The sequence below is a fragment of the Tachysurus fulvidraco genome, chromosome 13, assembly GCF_022655615.1.
Source record: "Tachysurus fulvidraco isolate hzauxx_2018 chromosome 13, HZAU_PFXX_2.0, whole genome shotgun sequence".
In the NCBI taxonomy this organism is placed as follows: Eukaryota; Metazoa; Chordata; class Actinopteri; order Siluriformes; family Bagridae; genus Tachysurus; species Tachysurus fulvidraco.
The window spans coordinates 16,393,989-16,411,599 of record NC_062530.1 but is presented as its reverse complement, the minus strand read 5'-3'; the positions used below and the strand labels follow the sequence as shown (position 1 = coordinate 16,411,599).

At 38.2% G+C, this 17,611-nt stretch overlaps 2 protein-coding genes and 7 non-coding genes across 9 annotated transcripts; 1 reads left to right on the top strand and 8 right to left on the bottom strand.

Annotated features, from left to right (window-relative positions):
- The first annotated feature begins 797 nt into the window (after positions 1-797).
- On the top strand, positions 798-10,938 carry map2k1 (mitogen-activated protein kinase kinase 1). Its single transcript, XM_027161872.2, has 11 exons — positions 798-1,038; positions 6,144-6,354; positions 6,651-6,797; positions 7,001-7,078; positions 7,457-7,508; positions 7,597-7,721; positions 8,192-8,402; positions 8,529-8,593; positions 8,705-8,763; positions 8,928-8,973; positions 9,141-10,938. Exons 1-11 carry the CDS (start codon positions 956-958, stop codon positions 9,252-9,254), a joined length of 1,191 nt encoding a protein of 396 aa, XP_027017673.1. The 5' UTR covers positions 798-955; the 3' UTR covers positions 9,255-10,938.
- Positions 10,939-11,823: 885 nt separating this feature from the next.
- On the bottom strand, positions 11,824-11,893 carry LOC113652792. Its single transcript, XR_003442941.1, has one exon. It is a non-coding gene; the product is annotated as a small nucleolar RNA SNORD18 (small nucleolar RNA).
- A 632-nt stretch (positions 11,894-12,525) lies between these two features.
- On the bottom strand, positions 12,526-12,595 carry LOC113652803. The gene has a single exon (XR_003442950.1). It is a non-coding gene; the product is annotated as a small nucleolar RNA SNORD18 (small nucleolar RNA).
- Positions 12,596-14,435: 1,840 nt separating this feature from the next.
- On the bottom strand, positions 14,436-17,555 carry rpl4 (ribosomal protein L4). The gene is made up of 10 exons (XM_027161873.2): positions 17,400-17,555; positions 16,701-16,872; positions 16,511-16,617; positions 16,147-16,285; positions 15,731-15,855; positions 15,508-15,637; positions 15,174-15,330; positions 14,880-14,963; positions 14,666-14,786; positions 14,436-14,591 (listed from the first exon to the last, which is right to left on the bottom strand). The coding sequence occupies exons 1-10, from the start codon at positions 17,400-17,402 to the stop codon at positions 14,499-14,501; spliced, it is 1,131 nt and encodes a 376-aa protein (XP_027017674.1). The 5' UTR covers positions 17,403-17,555; the 3' UTR covers positions 14,436-14,498.
- Positions 15,042-15,113, bottom strand: LOC113652794. Its single transcript, XR_003442942.1, has one exon. It is a non-coding gene; the product is annotated as a small nucleolar RNA SNORD18 (small nucleolar RNA).
- On the bottom strand, positions 15,403-15,471 carry LOC113652802. The gene has a single exon (XR_003442949.1). It is a non-coding gene; the product is annotated as a small nucleolar RNA SNORD18 (small nucleolar RNA).
- Positions 15,921-16,051, bottom strand: LOC113652797. Its single transcript, XR_003442945.1, has one exon. It is a non-coding gene; the product is annotated as a small nucleolar RNA SNORA35 (small nucleolar RNA).
- LOC113652796 lies at positions 16,356-16,453 on the bottom strand. The gene has a single exon (XR_003442944.1). It is a non-coding gene; the product is annotated as a small nucleolar RNA SNORD16 (small nucleolar RNA).
- Positions 16,948-17,046, bottom strand: LOC113652795. The gene has a single exon (XR_003442943.1). It is a non-coding gene; the product is annotated as a small nucleolar RNA SNORD16 (small nucleolar RNA).
- Positions 17,556-17,611: the final 56 nt, after the last annotated feature.

The window sequence follows — 17,611 nt, the reverse complement described above, 5'->3', positions numbered from 1 at the left end:
CACTCATGCAATCACACACCACGGACAATTTTCCAGAGATGCCAATCAACCCACCATGCATGTCATTGTACCAGGGGAGGAAACCGGAGTACCCGGAGGGGAGAACATGCAAACTCCTCACGCACAAGTCGGTGGAATTGAACCCCAACCCTGGAGGTTTGAGGCGAACGTGCTAACCACTAAGCCACCGTGCCCCCCTAATTTGGTGAGATTTAATTCATATACAATTACTAAATACTTTTTCATTCCTTAGCATGAAATAAGCATTGTGTCAAATGATAACTTTTGGGTTACTCAGTTCTGCTAAAAAATGTTTATTTACATTTGTTTGTACATCTGTAAAAACTTCAAATGGTAAGTAAAACTGCATAATAATGCAAAATAGAGTTAAGTGTCTGAGACCAAATGAATATACTGTAATTTCATGCACGTGTAAAACTGAAAAAACCCAACTCCTGATGACCTTATTTAATCTCCCAAACCTAATTGATTTGTAAACACTAATCAGGAGGAAGGTCAGCCCTTCCCAGCATGAAGCAGCTCCCAGTCTGAAGGTACAGTAGCGCGTGTGTACCAGAAGGTGGCGCAGTTGCCCACGCTTCAGCCACGCTGTTCGGAAGACAGATGTAAATATTTTCGTGACGCACCGAGCCTGAATGCATCCGCGGTAATATCCACCCGATGGTGAGGTCGTTATTTGTGGCTGTATCATCTCTACTTTCACCCTCCGTTTGGCGTTGCCATTGTGCCATTATTTATATATATTTATATAAATATATATAAAATTATATATATATAAAATTCTATATATATATATATTAAAAAACCTCTAGGTGGGTGTGTTCTAAGCTGCATAGTCTATGCCTTATCAGATCGCGCTCCCTCGGCAGCGCGTTAGTGTAGATCTTCTCCATTGATTTACCGAATACGGAACAACTAATCACTGAGGATCATCATGCAAAAACGGAGGAAGCCAGAACCGATCCAGCTCAACCCGATTCCAGATGGGAATGCCGTTAACGGAACCGGTGCCACAGAGTGAGTAGTCTGGTTACACCCCAAACCCAAACCCTACAGTACTGGTAAAAACATAGTATAGCACTATAATGGATAGTTGTATCAAAAGCGCGCAGGCCTTCTGCAGTACTAAGGAGTGTGTTAGAATTCTACTAGTGATGATAAAATTCCTAGTATATTAGTTCTATATATTTTGGTGTACTATGTTGGACTGTTTACGCGTCAAAACCAACCTTTAGGAAAATAGTATTACATTTGTCTCACTGACCTGATCCTACTGTTTGATATTATTATGTTTGTGTTAACTATTTGTGTTTGGTATATATGCATGAAACTGAACCTAAAGCATGTGTACTAGGCTTACTAACACAGTGGGTCAAAATAAAGACAGTAAAAATTACTGGACCAAATTTGTTCAAAACAAACCCTGGGTTACTAAATACAACAGGTGTTTGAATATTCTGACCCACTGGTTAGTGTGGTGCAGTGGGAAGCATCACAGTTCAAGTGTCACTGGTTTAATTCTGAGTTTGGATTCAAACCAATATTTATTATTTACATCCAGGTGTGTTGAAAGCTTAGAATGTAAACCAACATGCATAAAAAAAGAATAAACAAACATGACAACAAGACCAGAAAGCGGAAAGAGGCCAGTCATTTTGAAGCTGGTGAAAAGAGGAAAAAGTCAGTAAGAGCCATTGCAAAAAATATTTGAGTTTAGCCAGAGGAATTTCATCATGCAGTAAGACAATTACAAAACACACTGCCAACAAAACAAAGGACTTCAGGTGAAAAAAGAGGAAGGTTCTGGATAGCCAAGTCCATCACCAGACCATAGGATACATATTATATTTTTTCAGATGATGCAGAAGATGAATGCTGTTCGGGGATGTCAGTGGCAGCTTGATGTTATTGTTTCAAGCAAGAGATATGTAGAATGTGCTATATACACAAAGACTATATGTTCCAACACTTTTGCTCAACGCCATGGTAAACCAAAAAGTGTTTGAGTGTTATTTGCTGAATTTTGCCTTTCTAACTAACCAATCACAGCCCTTTGTTCAGAACATCCAGCACATACAGTAAGAAATGGATTGTTTCTCTAATAATCTCTCCTGGTATTTCTTGCCCTCTCAGAGCCAGCAAGCTTTGTTTTCAGATGCCACAAAATAAGCAAAACCTTGTACACAAGGATATTAACCTTCTGTAAAGTCTGTAAATAGGATGTATAAAGTCTAGGAACAAAGTCTTTGAAACAAAATCTCATGAAATGGAGATGCTGAATATTTGCAACTCAGCAGCAATCATCTTGTTTCATATATTTGGTCATTTCTGTATAAACAAGCAAGAGCCAGGACCTTGTGCAGTGGTTTGTTTGAAGATTGTCTAGCCATGCAAGAGGACAGCCCTATCTGTCTGCTGATTTAGTTTGGCAGGTCTTTTTCCTCTCTTTCTTTCTAAGCAATGAGCCAATCAAAGCTCTGGTGGCCTAAAGTCAGTGGTGCGTGTCATTGCCTCTTGTTTCACAGAGGCCATCACAGACTCTTGAAGGCTCAGACACTTTTCTTTCAGCCTTTCTGTTTGTGCCTCAATTACTGATTGAAAGATGCAGGAAGAGTGGCAGAGGTGTTTTTCTTTACACAAGGCCTTGCAAAGATTTAAGTGAACAGTTGCATAACAGATGATGTTCCGTAATATTTCATCAGATATCAGGAAGTCAAGCCGGAGAGCTGTGTGTCTGACTGTGATCATAGTTTATTTCATGATTAAAGTGGAAAATCAGTAAAGGTGCAGAAGAGCTCCAGAGCAATATGGTTCCCAAGCTGCAATGAAAACAACACTGGAGACAATAATGTTTGATGAGTGTTTCTGGTATTTCAGTTAGTAAGTGAAAAAAAATGAAAAAACAAAGATAACATAATATGTTATTATGTACAAATACATAATATGTTAATATGTACAAAACATAACAGCTAATGTATATGCTGTTTTTCCTGAAATGAGTCAGGAAATCTTAAGTGCCAAGTTTCCTGTGTATTAGCATAGCATCTCTGAAATATGCAGGGCAAAGCATTTATCCCTGAGCTATTTATTGAAGGCTAGTGTGATGCGATTCACAGTGTATATTGGCTGTTGTTTTGAGTATTCTCTGCTGTACTGTGTGAAAATTTTGAACAAGTTCAGTCACGGAGGCCCAGACAGGTTTTGGCATGCAGGCTTTGGAATGTATCTCTGTGCTGCTGGGATTCAAGCTTTAGGAAGTTAGTTTCATAGAGAGACTTTGTGGAATGCCTCATTCCATGGTGAGTAAGAGGAACTGGATGCCACAGCTGTGTGTGTGTGTGTGTGTGTGTGTGTGTGTGTGTGTGTGTGTGTGTGTGTGTGTGTGTGTGTGTGAGAGAGAGAGAGAGAGAGAGAGAGAGAGAGAGAGAGAGAGAGAGAGAGGGGAGCAAAGTATTCAGTAAGTCATAAAAAGACTAGTTGTCATTAAGATTAGCATATAAACAACACATTATATTTGTGTGATTGAAGCTGCTACTCTCTTTACATGAGAATGTCAGCGGTAGTTTTCCCCAGTGATGGGAACTGAGTTTCACTCTGACACTTGTACTAATATGAGTGATTAATTTACTGCTTTGTGATTTGACTGAAACTTAAGGTCTCAACTCATACATTTTTTTTTTCTCATTCAGGTCTTCTCGGTTGCATTTATAAAACACTACATGATTATGATGTTAGCTTTAAAAGCTGATTTGCTGTCATTAAAAATGTAAAAGAAATTAGAGATTCTTTGTATTCTAAAATTAAGGTGTAAACCCTCTAAATCCTTCTGAAAGGAAAATAACTTTGTGACAAACTTTGTTTGGTTATAAATGAACCATAAATTAGAATCCCCATCAAATCTCTAGAGATATAAAAGAGAAACCTTTCGGCAATGAAATATATCATTCTTGCACACAGTGAGTCATTTATGATTAAAAATGCATTAGGACTCAAAACTAGAGACACTCTGACTCATGAAACTCATAAACAACAACCACTTCAGCAACATAAATAAAAGTAATAGATTTGTTTAAAGGCCAGCATGAGGTCATCATGTACTATAGTATGTATAAATAAATAAACAAACAAATAAATAGCGTCTATATGCAGCAACCATTTCCTGAAGCTAATTTTGATTTGTGACATATAAAACCCTCCATATGTTGCAAGCTTTGCACTTTTCAAAACATCAAAACAGAAAATGCAATGAGTCATTAATGAAAATGAGTCATAAATGATTTATAAGAAAACATGCTTGATCGTAGTCACAGTAAATCTGTGCATTAATGAGACACATTCTTCTCCACCACTAGCCAGACACACACACACACACACAGATAAGCAGGCAACTAACTGAAAGAGCATGGTTAATTATTAATGGGCCTTAGATCAGTGCTGGCCCTGGGTAAAATGTGTACACGTTTGTGGTTTACGACTAGATATCATCATTCAGAATCGTATCAGTACACATCCTGCTTGAACACATGTTTGAGTGTACGTTCATTTGGTTCTGTTTTCCTGATAAACCGTTAAACAACGATCTGTTAAACCATAGCATTAGACCTTGTGTTTTTGCTGCATGAGACGACAGCATCATTCGTGCATCACGAACGCAGACCGTGAGCTGAAGTCTTGCTGAAGTGAGCAGTTGGACGTGGGATTCAAATCGCTGTTGCACCTCCTACGTAAGATATGGAGTGTTCTCTCTACTTTAGTGTCTCAGAGCCATTTTCCATCATCGTCTCCACTTCATAGTCCACCCACTCTACCCACGCACACCCTCGCAGCAGCCTCGTAACCATGGTTATGCCGCCCTTGTTGGAGAAAAAGAGGACACTTAACCCTCTTCTTCCTACGGATGTGGATGAGGTAGTGCGAACTAGCGTTTTGGCCTGATTAAGTGTTATTCGCTTTTAAAACCTCTCCAATAGCTGCACCATGTTCATCCTAATTACAGAGTGGTGGAGACAACAAAAATCTGTGCGCAGCTGATTAGTGAGATTCAATGTAAATTTATGTGTAAGAGCATCTCTTGTGTTGCTGGAACTAGCTCAGAAGTGCAGTAGCATATTTTTCATCTGAAGTGCGCTCCAGAAATGGATTTTATCCAAAACATGTTTTTCCTTTCACAATGTGCAATTTTGTGTTACAACAAAATAAACCTTTTAAACACCATTTAGTCATTAGAGTCATTAGAGTTTAATTTTTGTTGTTGTTTCTTGTCTTTTGATAATTTTGATCAAAGCGGAAATAGTCCATGTTCTGTTGTCTGAAGAAATCATCCGAAAGCACAAAACAAAGCTTAAAGGATTTATAGTCAAACGAACGGAAATAAATTGATCTATTTAGAAATGTAAGTTATTTTTGGCTCAAGCATTTGACCAGTCTTTGAAGTGGAGATTTGCTCTAATGTGGCTGTTTATTAGAATAGTGAAATGCAGCAGCTCTGCAGTAGGAGAAAAGAAGAACTTGGTTTGAGAGCAGTGGAAGAAGATATGGAGGATAGAAGGTCAGGGAAGTTCATTCCACAAATGGAAAGCTAAGGAAATACATTACCATGACAACAGCTCCAAAGGAGAAGCAGATACAGTACGCTTAGAGGAACACTCAGCTTCCTTTAGCAGTGTTCTAGGTAAGAACTGCCTTTAGAAACAAACACACACACACACACACACACACACACACACACACACACACACACACACACACACACACACACACACACACACGCACACACACACACACACACACATACACACACACTCACAGACACACACACTTTAGCCATAATGGCCCATTCAGTTATCTTTGTAGGTCTTTGTCTTGGCTGAACAATAGGAATGTATCCCGGAAATGTTTTTCATGTTTGCTTCTAGTGATCCCAAGTGGAGAAATTTTCATTGTGTCTACGGACACATCAAATTATGTCATAATCAAGAAGTATACTGTACGACTCAATACAAATTCCATGGACAGAATTTGGAAGGTCATTCTTTTGCTCCACCCACAGTTTAAAACAGTATATTTTTTCCTTAAGCTTCTTTTGTTTTCTGTTATTGTAATTATGTGTTTTATGTGTGTAGGACAAACCTGGAGGCTCTGCAAAAAAAGCTGGAAGAGCTTGAGCTGGATGAGCAACAACGAAAGCGTCTGGAGGCCTTTCTCACGCAGAAGCAGAAGGTAGGAGAGCTGAAGGATGACGATTTCGAGAAGATTTGCGAGTTGGGAGCAGGCAATGGTGGCGTGGTCTTCAAGGTCTCTCACAGACCCTCTGGACTCATCATGGCCAGGAAGGTATGTGCAGTGTTTAACATTAACAGCAGATATGATCACATGCATATTTTAGGAATAATGAAACCTAACTTGTTTTTTTGATACCTGTATTACTTGTACAGTCCATTTATCATCCTTGTGTAGAAATATCTGTTGCAATATCTAGTTTTTTTTATTTCCACTTGTCAGCACAAATACTATCACTGACTAATTGTAGATTAGAACAATACGCACTAACTAAATCATAGTATTCACTTGCTCAGTGCTGCATAAAACTGTAGTTCCTTATCAGTCATCTCTCCTTTGTGATCACTCAGCTGATCCACCTAGAGATCAAGCCAGCCATCAGGAACCAGATCATCCGAGAGCTGCAGGTGCTGCATGAGTGTAATTCCCCATACATTGTAGGATTTTACGGGGCCTTCTACAGTGATGGAGAGATCAGCATCTGTATGGAGCACATGGTACAACTGCATTACGGTTACATACACGTCATAACAGAATCCAGTTAAATAAATTACATTAAACAATTGCAATCTGCTTTTGCACTTATTCTATTACTGGCAAGTGTATATATTTTTCCACTAAATATTGGCGTTATACTATATCATTTCTACAATCAATATCGGTTCAACATTTTTATTCCTAATAAACACTTGTGATGCAGGACGGTGGCTCCCTGGACCAATCTCTGAAGAAAGCAGGCAAGATTCCGGAGCAAATACTGGGCAAAGTTAGCATTGCGGTTCGTACCTACCTTTCTGCCCTTATGATCAGAGACACATTTCAATTTAATCCACCTGAATTAACTTCATTTCCAAGGCTATTGATGTGAACAAAAAAGTGCCACTCCTGCCTTGTGGTGGACTGGTGCCTTGTGGTGGACTCCAGGGTATACTACAGTCTCATGTTCCCAGATCCACCATCATCTGATACCAAATATTCAGGGTAGAGGGAAATTGCATTCGTTTTATTTTTGGTAAAACGAATCCTCTAAGCAAGACCATCCATCAGACTTTATTTGTGTTGATGTGTGTAGAATCCCCCCCACCCCCACCCCCACCCCTCGCCCTTAGTATGACTCTTTGCATATCTTTGATTTGTCTAATCCTATATTACTTAGGTGATAAAAGGGTTGTCTTATCTGAGAGAGAAGCACAAGATCATGCATAGAGGTGAACAAACTCACTCACACTTACTGACATCTATCCATTCCATCCAGACCAGTTCACCATAATACAAGTTCCAGTTCTTGTATTGCAGATGTGAAGCCTTCCAACATCCTGGTGAACTCACGAGGAGAGATCAAGCTGTGTGACTTTGGCGTGAGTGGGCAGCTTATCGACTCCATGGCCAACTCATTTGTGGGCACAAGGTCCTACATGTCTGTGAGTTCTTCTTTTATGTCCTTCTTCCCTTCTTTTTTTGGTAAAAATTAAATTTAATTAAACTAATTAAATTTGCTCCATAAAATATTTGAAATATATACATATATATATATGTGTGTGTGTGTGTGTGTGTGTGTGTGTGTGTAATGATTGTGAATGAAAATAATCTTTCAAAACAAAAAAAGCTTTTCCTTTCAGGGAAGGAATATTAATAGGGCTATTTTCCTGTTAATACATCAGTTACATTTGCATGTCATTTTCCATCTTCCCCATACTCCAATAGGGAAATGGAAACTATGAAGAAAATCCAAAAATGTAAATGAATAGGAAAAATATTAGTGTCAGTGAATAACTGCACTTACTGCATTTGGGGGGAATTCTCTGTGTCAAGGCTCTTATCTGGATGTTTAAGTAGTGCGTCATATGATATTTTTGCTTAGTTACTCCCTTCCTGCTCTCTCTCTCTCTAGCCAGAACGTTTGCAGGGCACACACTACTCAGTTCAGTCTGATATCTGGAGCATGGGGCTTTCACTGGTAGAGATGGCCATTGGTCGCTTCCCCATCCCACCACCTGATGCTAAGGAGCTGGAGCAAATTTTTGGCCTTCCCATGGAGGGTGACCCCTCATCCAGTGGTGAAGCCTCCCCCAGACCCAGGCCCCCTGGACGGCCCAGCAGCTGTGAGTGTTCAAGTGAACTCTTCATGAATAATAATGTTACTCCAGATGTATTTTGCAGGTGATTTTATACTTATTTTGTGGTTTGTTCCAAATCTAAGAAAATTGTATGGTCTTCTTGTTCTGCAGCACATGGACCTGACAGCAGACCTCCAATGGCCATCTTTGAGCTGCTTGACTACATTGTTAATGAGGTATATACTCAGAACTATCAGCTATATAACTAGGTCAAAGTTTGGCACTAAACAAATTAAGATGTGGTTTGGTTGGCTTCATTACACATAACTGACAATATCTATTTTCAGCCACCACCCAAGCTTCCAAGCATCTTTGGCACGGAATTTCAAGATTTCGTTAACAAATGGTAAGGGGCAACTGTGGCTTGGAATTAAAGGCCTGTATCGGTGTTGGAGTGCAACGTGGTATTTCAAGAGCTATTTCAGTTTGTAATACTTACTATGCCCTCTAGTGGCTGAAATATGTATTGAATATGACAGCTAAATGACTGATGAACCTTTCCCCCCCCAGTTTAATAAAAAACCCAGCGGAGAGGGCAGATCTGAAACAATTGATGGTAAGAACATTTACAATATCATTTACGATCTTCCCCCCAAAAAGGTAAAAAAAAAGAACAAAACAGCTTTTTTAAAAAATGGTCTGTGTATGGCAAGCATAATGCTAAATTTAGAATGACTTTATTTAGTTCTTTTAATTTGACACTAATCTCTGACCTCTCGATAGGTTCATCCCTTTATTAAGACATCAGAAGCAGAAGAAGTGGACTTTGCTGGGTGGCTCTGCAGCACCATAGGCTTAAATCAGCCCGGGACCCCAACTCACAGTGTGGGGATATAAAAGAAAATTGCTTTACCTAATCGCACACAGAGGGGGGTTTTGATTTGGGCTGATTTACTTCAGTAGTCAGTCACTGCTTATTGTAACTTTTTTTGTGATGTCATAAATATTGAACTGAGCTTAACGAATCATATCAAGACCCCCAATCTGGATTTGATGGCAAAAGTTGAAAAACAAAACTAAACAAAATACTGAATGTGGTCTCAAAAATCATATACTCAGAATGTTTCCCTCAAAAGTAATGTCATTCCCAAATGCTGAACTGCAGGTTAGATCATAACTGAGAATATTTAACAGTATATACAAATATACCCTTTTATATTAATGTTTATTGTTTAAGGGCATATAAATGATTTCTTCATTCGAGAATATTTTTATATTGCATAACAGCTAAAGTATTGTCCCAGGGTATTAGAATTACTAGTGTTTCACCAAGTCATTTTAAATTATTTTGAGTGCAAAAACATGGCCTCTTTCACACATTAGGTTAAGATGAACACTTCAGTTAGCTTTGATTCATTACTGCAGTTAAACTTATTGGCAAATGAATCTTGTTAAAATGGGTCAGTAAAAAATCGGAATGTCAAATAACTTTATTATTATTAGTTGTAGTAGTAGTATTAATGTTGTTATTGTTTCTAGTTATATTTTTGCTTGATGGGAAAAAAACACCTGATTAAACAAATAGTTGTGGCCAATTTTTCTAACAGCCAGACTTTTTAAAACCGGGTTCTAAAATAAAACTGTAACTATGTACTATTCAGACTTTGTCTTAAAAGCCTTACTGAAAGAACCAAAGTTCTGGTCAGTTATCCTCATGACCAGGCACTTTACCTGGGAGACTCTTAAGATCAAAAACAACATGTATAACTCCACCTGAAAAGGGTATTATAATGGGTTTATATAGAATGGTACTCGGATTAAATGTGTGATCAAACAGAATTGTACATTTTTAAAATCATAACGTCTGTATAAATCTAATTTGAGGAATATTATGAACGAGCTTAATTATTCACAAAATTCAGTGCACATGCTACAAATTAGATATGTGATAACTGGAAATTTGTTTCTACCAAACATGTCTACTTAGCCAACTCAGCTAATTAATCAGTTCATTAATTTGAACAGATCTTGGGTGTCCTGGTATATTTTCACTGGCTGCTATTATTCAGCTTGATATTAAAATATCACTCATGTTCAACTTCTTCCAGTTTACAGTGGATACAAGATCTGTACAGATTTTCATCGAGTCTACAGTTGAAACAGCTTATTTCATCAACATGCAATTTAGCATTCATTAACAGATCCTTGATTATCAAGATCTATGGCTGAACGATAAAGCATTCATCTTCATTAAGCACTTTGTTCTGGTCAGGGCTGCAGTGGATTTTTGGAAACTCTGGGCATTATAAACAAAAAAAAGTGTTTAAACTGCTTTAAAATATTTATAACAAGTGTCAACAGCATTAATGCTTTAAGATTTAATTTCACCCATAAAGGACTAATGGTTGCTTCATGCTTATTACAAAGTTTACATTTTAAAATAACTTAATGTACTTGATGAAATGTTTTTCTTCTGTGTAATATTTTGTTCAAACTTCTGAATTTCTTTATTGAAAGTTTGTCTAGAACCAGTGTCAGTTGTGGAAATTTCTGCAACTGTAATAAATGCAGACTGTTTGAAGAGGCATTACACTAATCATTTTACTTAAGTGATCTTCGGTTAGGAAAAATCCTTTAACAAATTCATGGGACACTGTTCTAGTTCCAAGCATTACATTTATTTTGGTTTCAAACCTGATAAAAGCTTGTCAGGGCCTTCGGTTGGAGGTCCAGCAACCAATAAAAATACACAGTAAATCATTTTCCCCCTCAAATGAAATTTAAAATACACCCAACAAAAAGACATTGATGTAAGCATATTTGCTCATATTTATTGGTTGAAAGTAATAACAGCAGCATGTGAGCAAAGCTCTTCAAAGTGCAGGGACTGGTGGACGTCTTGGTATGAAGTTCTTCTGTTCATCTTACTCTTGACCTGCAGTCTTTGCACTCTAATAGATTCAATATATAAAGTAGTCAACACGTTTTAAATGTAACTATTGTTTTTCCACCTAGGGTGTTTAAGTTCTCATCCCACCAATGAAGAAAATTTGTGCCAATACTTGGAAAGCAGAGACATGCATACATATAGGGCTGTGTTGTTGGGACTAAAAGTTCATTTCCTCTTGTTTCCACCCCTTCAGTGTCCTCTTCAAATTCCCCAAACTGCAAGTGAAAGTTAATTTACATTAACACCCCGGAATAAATTCAAAATCCTGCCCCAGTATTGAATGTTAATTATTCTGAACATTCTTGCTTACAAACACTACTTATAGGATTGCATTCTGGGATTAGTTGTCAAACTAGACTGTAAGAACAGTTAACATGTGTTGCATGTGCCTCACCGGAAGACAACTTGTACCTCAAGATCACGTCCAAATCCACCAAGCACTGCTGTGTTTAGACAGAACAAGCACTAATCAGTTCCTGTCAGCTATAGTGACTAAACAAATTAAATTTGTGAAGTAGACTCAGAACTTCGTAAGAAATCACAGCATTCATAAACACGGACCAGAAGTGGAAGCTCATCATTGTAGTTTAGGAAGGCATAAAGTCAATGGTATTTATTAAACACACAAACGTGACTTACATGTACAAAATACCTAGTAGACCAGCTTGAAATTTGTAGGTTTGCACCAGATGCCACCCATACACGTCAGGATTACACCACCAACACTCCGATCTTATCAGCATATAGCAGCATGATCGGTCACCTGCAAAAAGATTAATACCATTAAGAGGTAGTTCATCTACACAACATTAAACCACCATCTTCATTACACACAAAACCCTTACAATCATAACAGCATTGCTCTTCATGTAGATAGTGGAATCATTATGCTTCAGAAAAGTTTGTTCAAGTCAATATATTCCAATTGCATGATGAAGCATTGATTTAAGAGTTCAACAATTTCACTTTAAAAAAAAAAAGAAATAAAAAATTAAAACAATTCCCCACCCAAAAATGCAAAATGTACAAATTTTTGTAATGTTACCTCATTTTTGTGAGTTACGATCACATGACCATATGCAGTCTTGGCACAAGTTAAGCTTCATTATTCAGTGCAGGACTCATGTAATGCATGTTGACAAGCTTTGGAGAAAAGAGAATAAAATAAAATTTAAAATCGAGTAAGAAAATAAAGGAAAAGATCACTTTGCATTACACCGACTCAGAACTTCAGCAAAAATCATGGCGTTCATAAACACGGACCAGAAGTATAAGCTCATCATTGCAGTTTGGCAAATCACACTGATCTGAATTATTAGGTTCAGGGGGAGGGATCTTACTCAATTTCCTCTATGGAGGAAGGTTTGCTCCAGGTTCCCAGTATGCAGAAGGCAGTCATTCTCCAGAGGCAGAATCGACCAAATTTTAGTACATTCAGTTCAGTCAATGCCTATGGGCAAAATATGTAGAGTTATATAAAGCCACAGGAATTTAGTTTTAGCATCAGCAACTTCTCAGCTCTCATTTGCACTTAAAAAAAAAGAAAAGAAAAGAAAAAAAAAAAAACTCTTCTTAGGAACGAAGAGAGGTTAAGCTCAGTATCCAGCCAAGTGCACAGAGAATAAAACACCCAATACACAAGTAATTATAACGTTTTAATTTGCCATGCATGTGCGATACTCAACGCAAATACGAAAAAATTTTGCTGTGAAAACCTAGCTATTAAAATATTTTAGTTTATTGTATTAAACACCGCGCATGCGCGGTTCCCACTCAAATTACTTGAGCAATTATATAAAAAATGTAACGCATCACAAAATTCCCACTTATAACTGAAACAAATGTAGAAATAACTTAATATAATAAATAATAGCTTACCACATCTTTTTTGTTGTTGTTTTACTCAGGACAACAGAGCAGAACACGCAACACAACACAAAGCTCATACAGAAAGAACGACAAATTCCCTCACCGGTGGTTATATACAGAAGATGACGTCATATCCGCTCAGTTAACACGTGGAGGGAGTTCCGTCTGAGCCGTTTTGCACGCAAGGACACGTTTAAATGTATAACCAAATAAAGAAAGAAATGACACCCGAGTAGATTCATTCAATACTGTTTATACATTAGACTTGATATAATCCCAGTCCCTTTCTTTGCACATGATCATGTAAATGCCATAGAGTTAAATGTTATATAACATAAATTATATCCATCCTCATTCCAGCACATTCAATTAAAATAGTCCAGATTTATTTTTATTGTTGTATTTTATATTTATATTCATAGATCTACGATTAGTTTTCTCTTTATCTCTTATTGCACCAACATTTTTAAATATTTTTTATTTGTATTTACTCTCTGTGTGTATGTTTAATTTGACCCATAAAATATGAATTTTGAGTTGAGGTTATAAGACTTTAATCACACAGTTAATAACATTTCTTTGTGATTAAAACCAGTATCAAATGATCTATTTTTTTCTTGACCAAGATCTTTAATGAATATCTGAATTTATTAAAACACTTTCAAGTTGATCACATTTCATATAGATAAAAATCAACAATTATAAACAAACCAAAGTCATGCATTGAAAATCATGTTCCTATAATATCATTTACAGACACCTTGGCTGTTAAATCAACACAGTACAAGTGTCTTATTAAATACGATCACTGACTTCACTTTTAGATCTTGTGTAAGGAAATTAGTTGAGTTTGCATTTTTACATGAACTTCATTTCATAAAACCAGGTTAAATCAAGCTTTAACATATGAAAATAGCTAATGATTAAAAACCACACAAAAAAAATCCTGGTAATTAACTTGCCCTTTTCTGAATGACAAATGTCAGCCATGAAATGGGACGAGAACAGATTACCTTTCATGAAACATTTAGTTTTCCAACATTAGCAGTAAAAGTGGGATGTTTTATAAACCAATTTATAAAGGGGTTTCAAATTGTAACCAAATTATTTTTAATCTGTTTTTAACCAGTGAGTGGCAATGAAGCCTATGAATTACACCACAAACTAAACGAACACTAAAATGTATTGACAATTTATCAAGATATTACCGCATCATTCAATTCCAGTAAAGTTACTTTAGACAACACACACACGACAACTTGCTTTTCAGGACATTATTTATTGTTGGAACAACTCAGGAGTTGCAGCAAACACACACAGCTTTACTCTGTTTTGGGAGCAGGTGCAGTTGGATTCTTGACCTTCTTAACCTTCCTCACCCTCTTTACCTTGGGCTTCAGCATTTTAGCCTTAATCTGCAAAGTGTAAGGAACTGTTAGATTAACTTTACCTTAAAATGCACAAATAGATACATTTCAGAAATACACACCTCAGGCTTGTGCTTCAGGATGGCATGACGGCGTGCTGTCTTGGCATAAGGATTCAGCTTCATCATTATTCTGAGATTCTTCAGTGGGTTCTTCTTGAGAACTCTTCGCTGAATATTTTTGCTACAAATTGCATGTATGTGTTAGATATGCAGACCTTAAAACAGAAGCTTAAGTTATAAGCATTGTCACCAAGTAACAAAATATAGGACATACTTGGGGGCACGAAGGGCTCTCTGGATTTCCTCACTCTGCAGGAGTCTTTTCAGATCTGTGTTGGTCATTTTGTGCATTGGCAAGCTTAACAAAACAAAAAAAAACAAGATGGAAATGATTTGACAGGTAGCTGCTTTTTTTTTAAGCAGCTTTTCTTTAAACAGTCTCAGAACTTCAGAAAAAAAATCATAGTGTTCATAAACACGGACCAGAAGTAGAAGCTCATCATTGCAGTTTAAAATTCTAAAAAAAGGTTTGATTAAAAAAATTTAAAAAAATAAAATAAATAAATACCTGTAGTCCACCTTGAGGGAGGAAGGTTTACGCCAAGTACCATAGAGGTCATCAAGCTTGCGGAAGGCAGCCTCAGTCCAGATGCAGAAACGACCAATGTGACCACCAGGAGCAAGTTTCAAGAGATTCAGTTTAGTCACACGCTGTAGTGTAATACCTGAGGGTAAATATGTACAATTTTAAGTGCTGACAAATTTTGTCTAAGTAGCAGAAACTTGCTCAATCCAGCTAATTCAGCTCTTCCAAAAAAATCACAGGATTCATAAACACGGACCAGAAGTGGAACTCATCACAGCTGGTAACAAACAGTGACTGACAGGTGACCAAAACAAACCTGGGATGTTTCTGAAAGCCTTTGTGACACCGTTGTCTGCGTTGTAGATGATGCATGGCCCTTTGCGCTGGATACGTCTACGATTTCTCATTTTACCCTTGCCAGCACGCATACGCTGAGAGGCGTAAACCTGTTGAGTAGAAACAAAAACTATGAAACTGGCTGTGGACTCACAGGTCAAAAGACAAAAGGACAGTAGCCAGACAAAAAACATTAGCATCACCTTCTTAATGTCATTCCAGGCCTTGAGTTTCTTCAACAGAAGCACAGCCTCCTTGGTCTTCTTATATCCCTCAACTTTGTCATCAACAACAAGTGGCACCTCAGGAATCTCCTCAATGCGGTGACCTAAACAGCAACAAGAGGTTAACAAACTGAATTTGTTAATCGTAACAAATCAGTATGATTTTAACAGGTGTTCTCAGCCTTCGAAAGGGAGGTGCCAATATTTCACACAGCCCTTCTGCAAACTGAGGCTCATCTAGCACTGTAAAGATGGAGGCATGCATTTAATGCAGACATCCTCCTCATTAAAACAGTGCACTTACACACTGGTGAAAGGAAAAAAAAAAAAAGCTGGAGTAAAATTTAAAATCTTAGGATATTAATCTGTACATCCTACAAAACTACACCACTTACCTTTAGCCATGACAAGAGCAGGGAGGGCAGAACCAGCTAGAGCAGAGCAAATAGCATAGCGCTTCTGGGTGACATTGATCCTGCGGTGCCAACGGCGCCAGGTCTTTGTGGGGGCAAACATACGGCCACCACGACACATCTGCACTATTGTCAAGGCAAACACACTGCACAGAAGAATAACACTAACTAACACTAAGTCTTTGTGGAGGAGCTCAGAATAAAACTTCGTCAACCTTTTGCACAAGCATGTGACAGCAGGCAACTGTCGCTATGCACAGAGTAAGACGCAAATTACACCATCACAGCAAGCATATGCATAGGTCTCCAGCATTGAAAAACGTCACACTACAGAATGCAAGGATACGTTTCCAAAGGCTCCCTGGCCAGAGCGGTGGGTGCCACCACCACGGACCCTGGGGATACGAGCCACGGCTCTGCCGGTACCCCAGGACTCAGCACTGGTTTGGTGACCTGGAAAGCAAAACAAAGGGTTAAACATCAACACCACAGCTATCACAAGAAAATGAGCTTCAGAAGTTAAGTTGAAAACTCACCAGCAAGTTCACTGACAGCGTAGGGCTGGCGGTTGTTTTTGCGCATGTTGGTGTGCACAAAGTTGACCACATCTGGGCGGATGGGAGCAGTGAACACAGCAGGCATCATCACATTCTTGCCTGAAGGCTCCCCCTTATCGGAGTAGATGGAGATCAGCGGTCGGGCACAAGCCTGTAAAACACATCACACTGAAATTATACATTGACTTCATGTCACAGCGCCAGAATCCTCTGCTCATTTCCTTCTTGCTCAGACTTTAAACCTCGTCAATCCACTGCGTCAGCATTAGACAGCAGGCAACTGTCACTGATCACAGAGTCAGACGCAAATTACACCATCATGGCAAGATAAAGTGCTAACTGCTGTAGCCGGTTTGCTAGACGACTTAAAAGTTAAAACCCGAGTCAACAAACTCAACCAGATGGATCACACCGTAAACGGTCACAACCAGATCAGTACAGGTACAGTTTAAACTCCTCACTAAACTCTCCACGTGTTATCTGGGTCGCTTACTAGTCATCACACGTGCATCTTAAGCCGTGTACAAAATGGCCGCCGCGTCCCTTTCGGCTTCTTTTAAACCAACTCGTACGTCTCACAAACCGCGCGATATATTACACATAACGAGAAATGTTCGTTATATAACAATATCGCAAACCAACGCTTACGGAAACACAAGAACAAACCAATATTCTTACCATATTTAAAAGAATTCACGGCTCGCCAGGAACCACGCTCCTAACTCAATGGCGGCCACGGAAGAAAAGGAAGCTCGTACAACTCCCTCATAACCACATATACATCCGCCAGCATCACTTCCGCCTGTCGACTCACACGTCATTCTTTTTCTATTGTTGTCCGTCATCATATATACAAAGTGGCATTAAAATGATAAAAATACGATCTATAA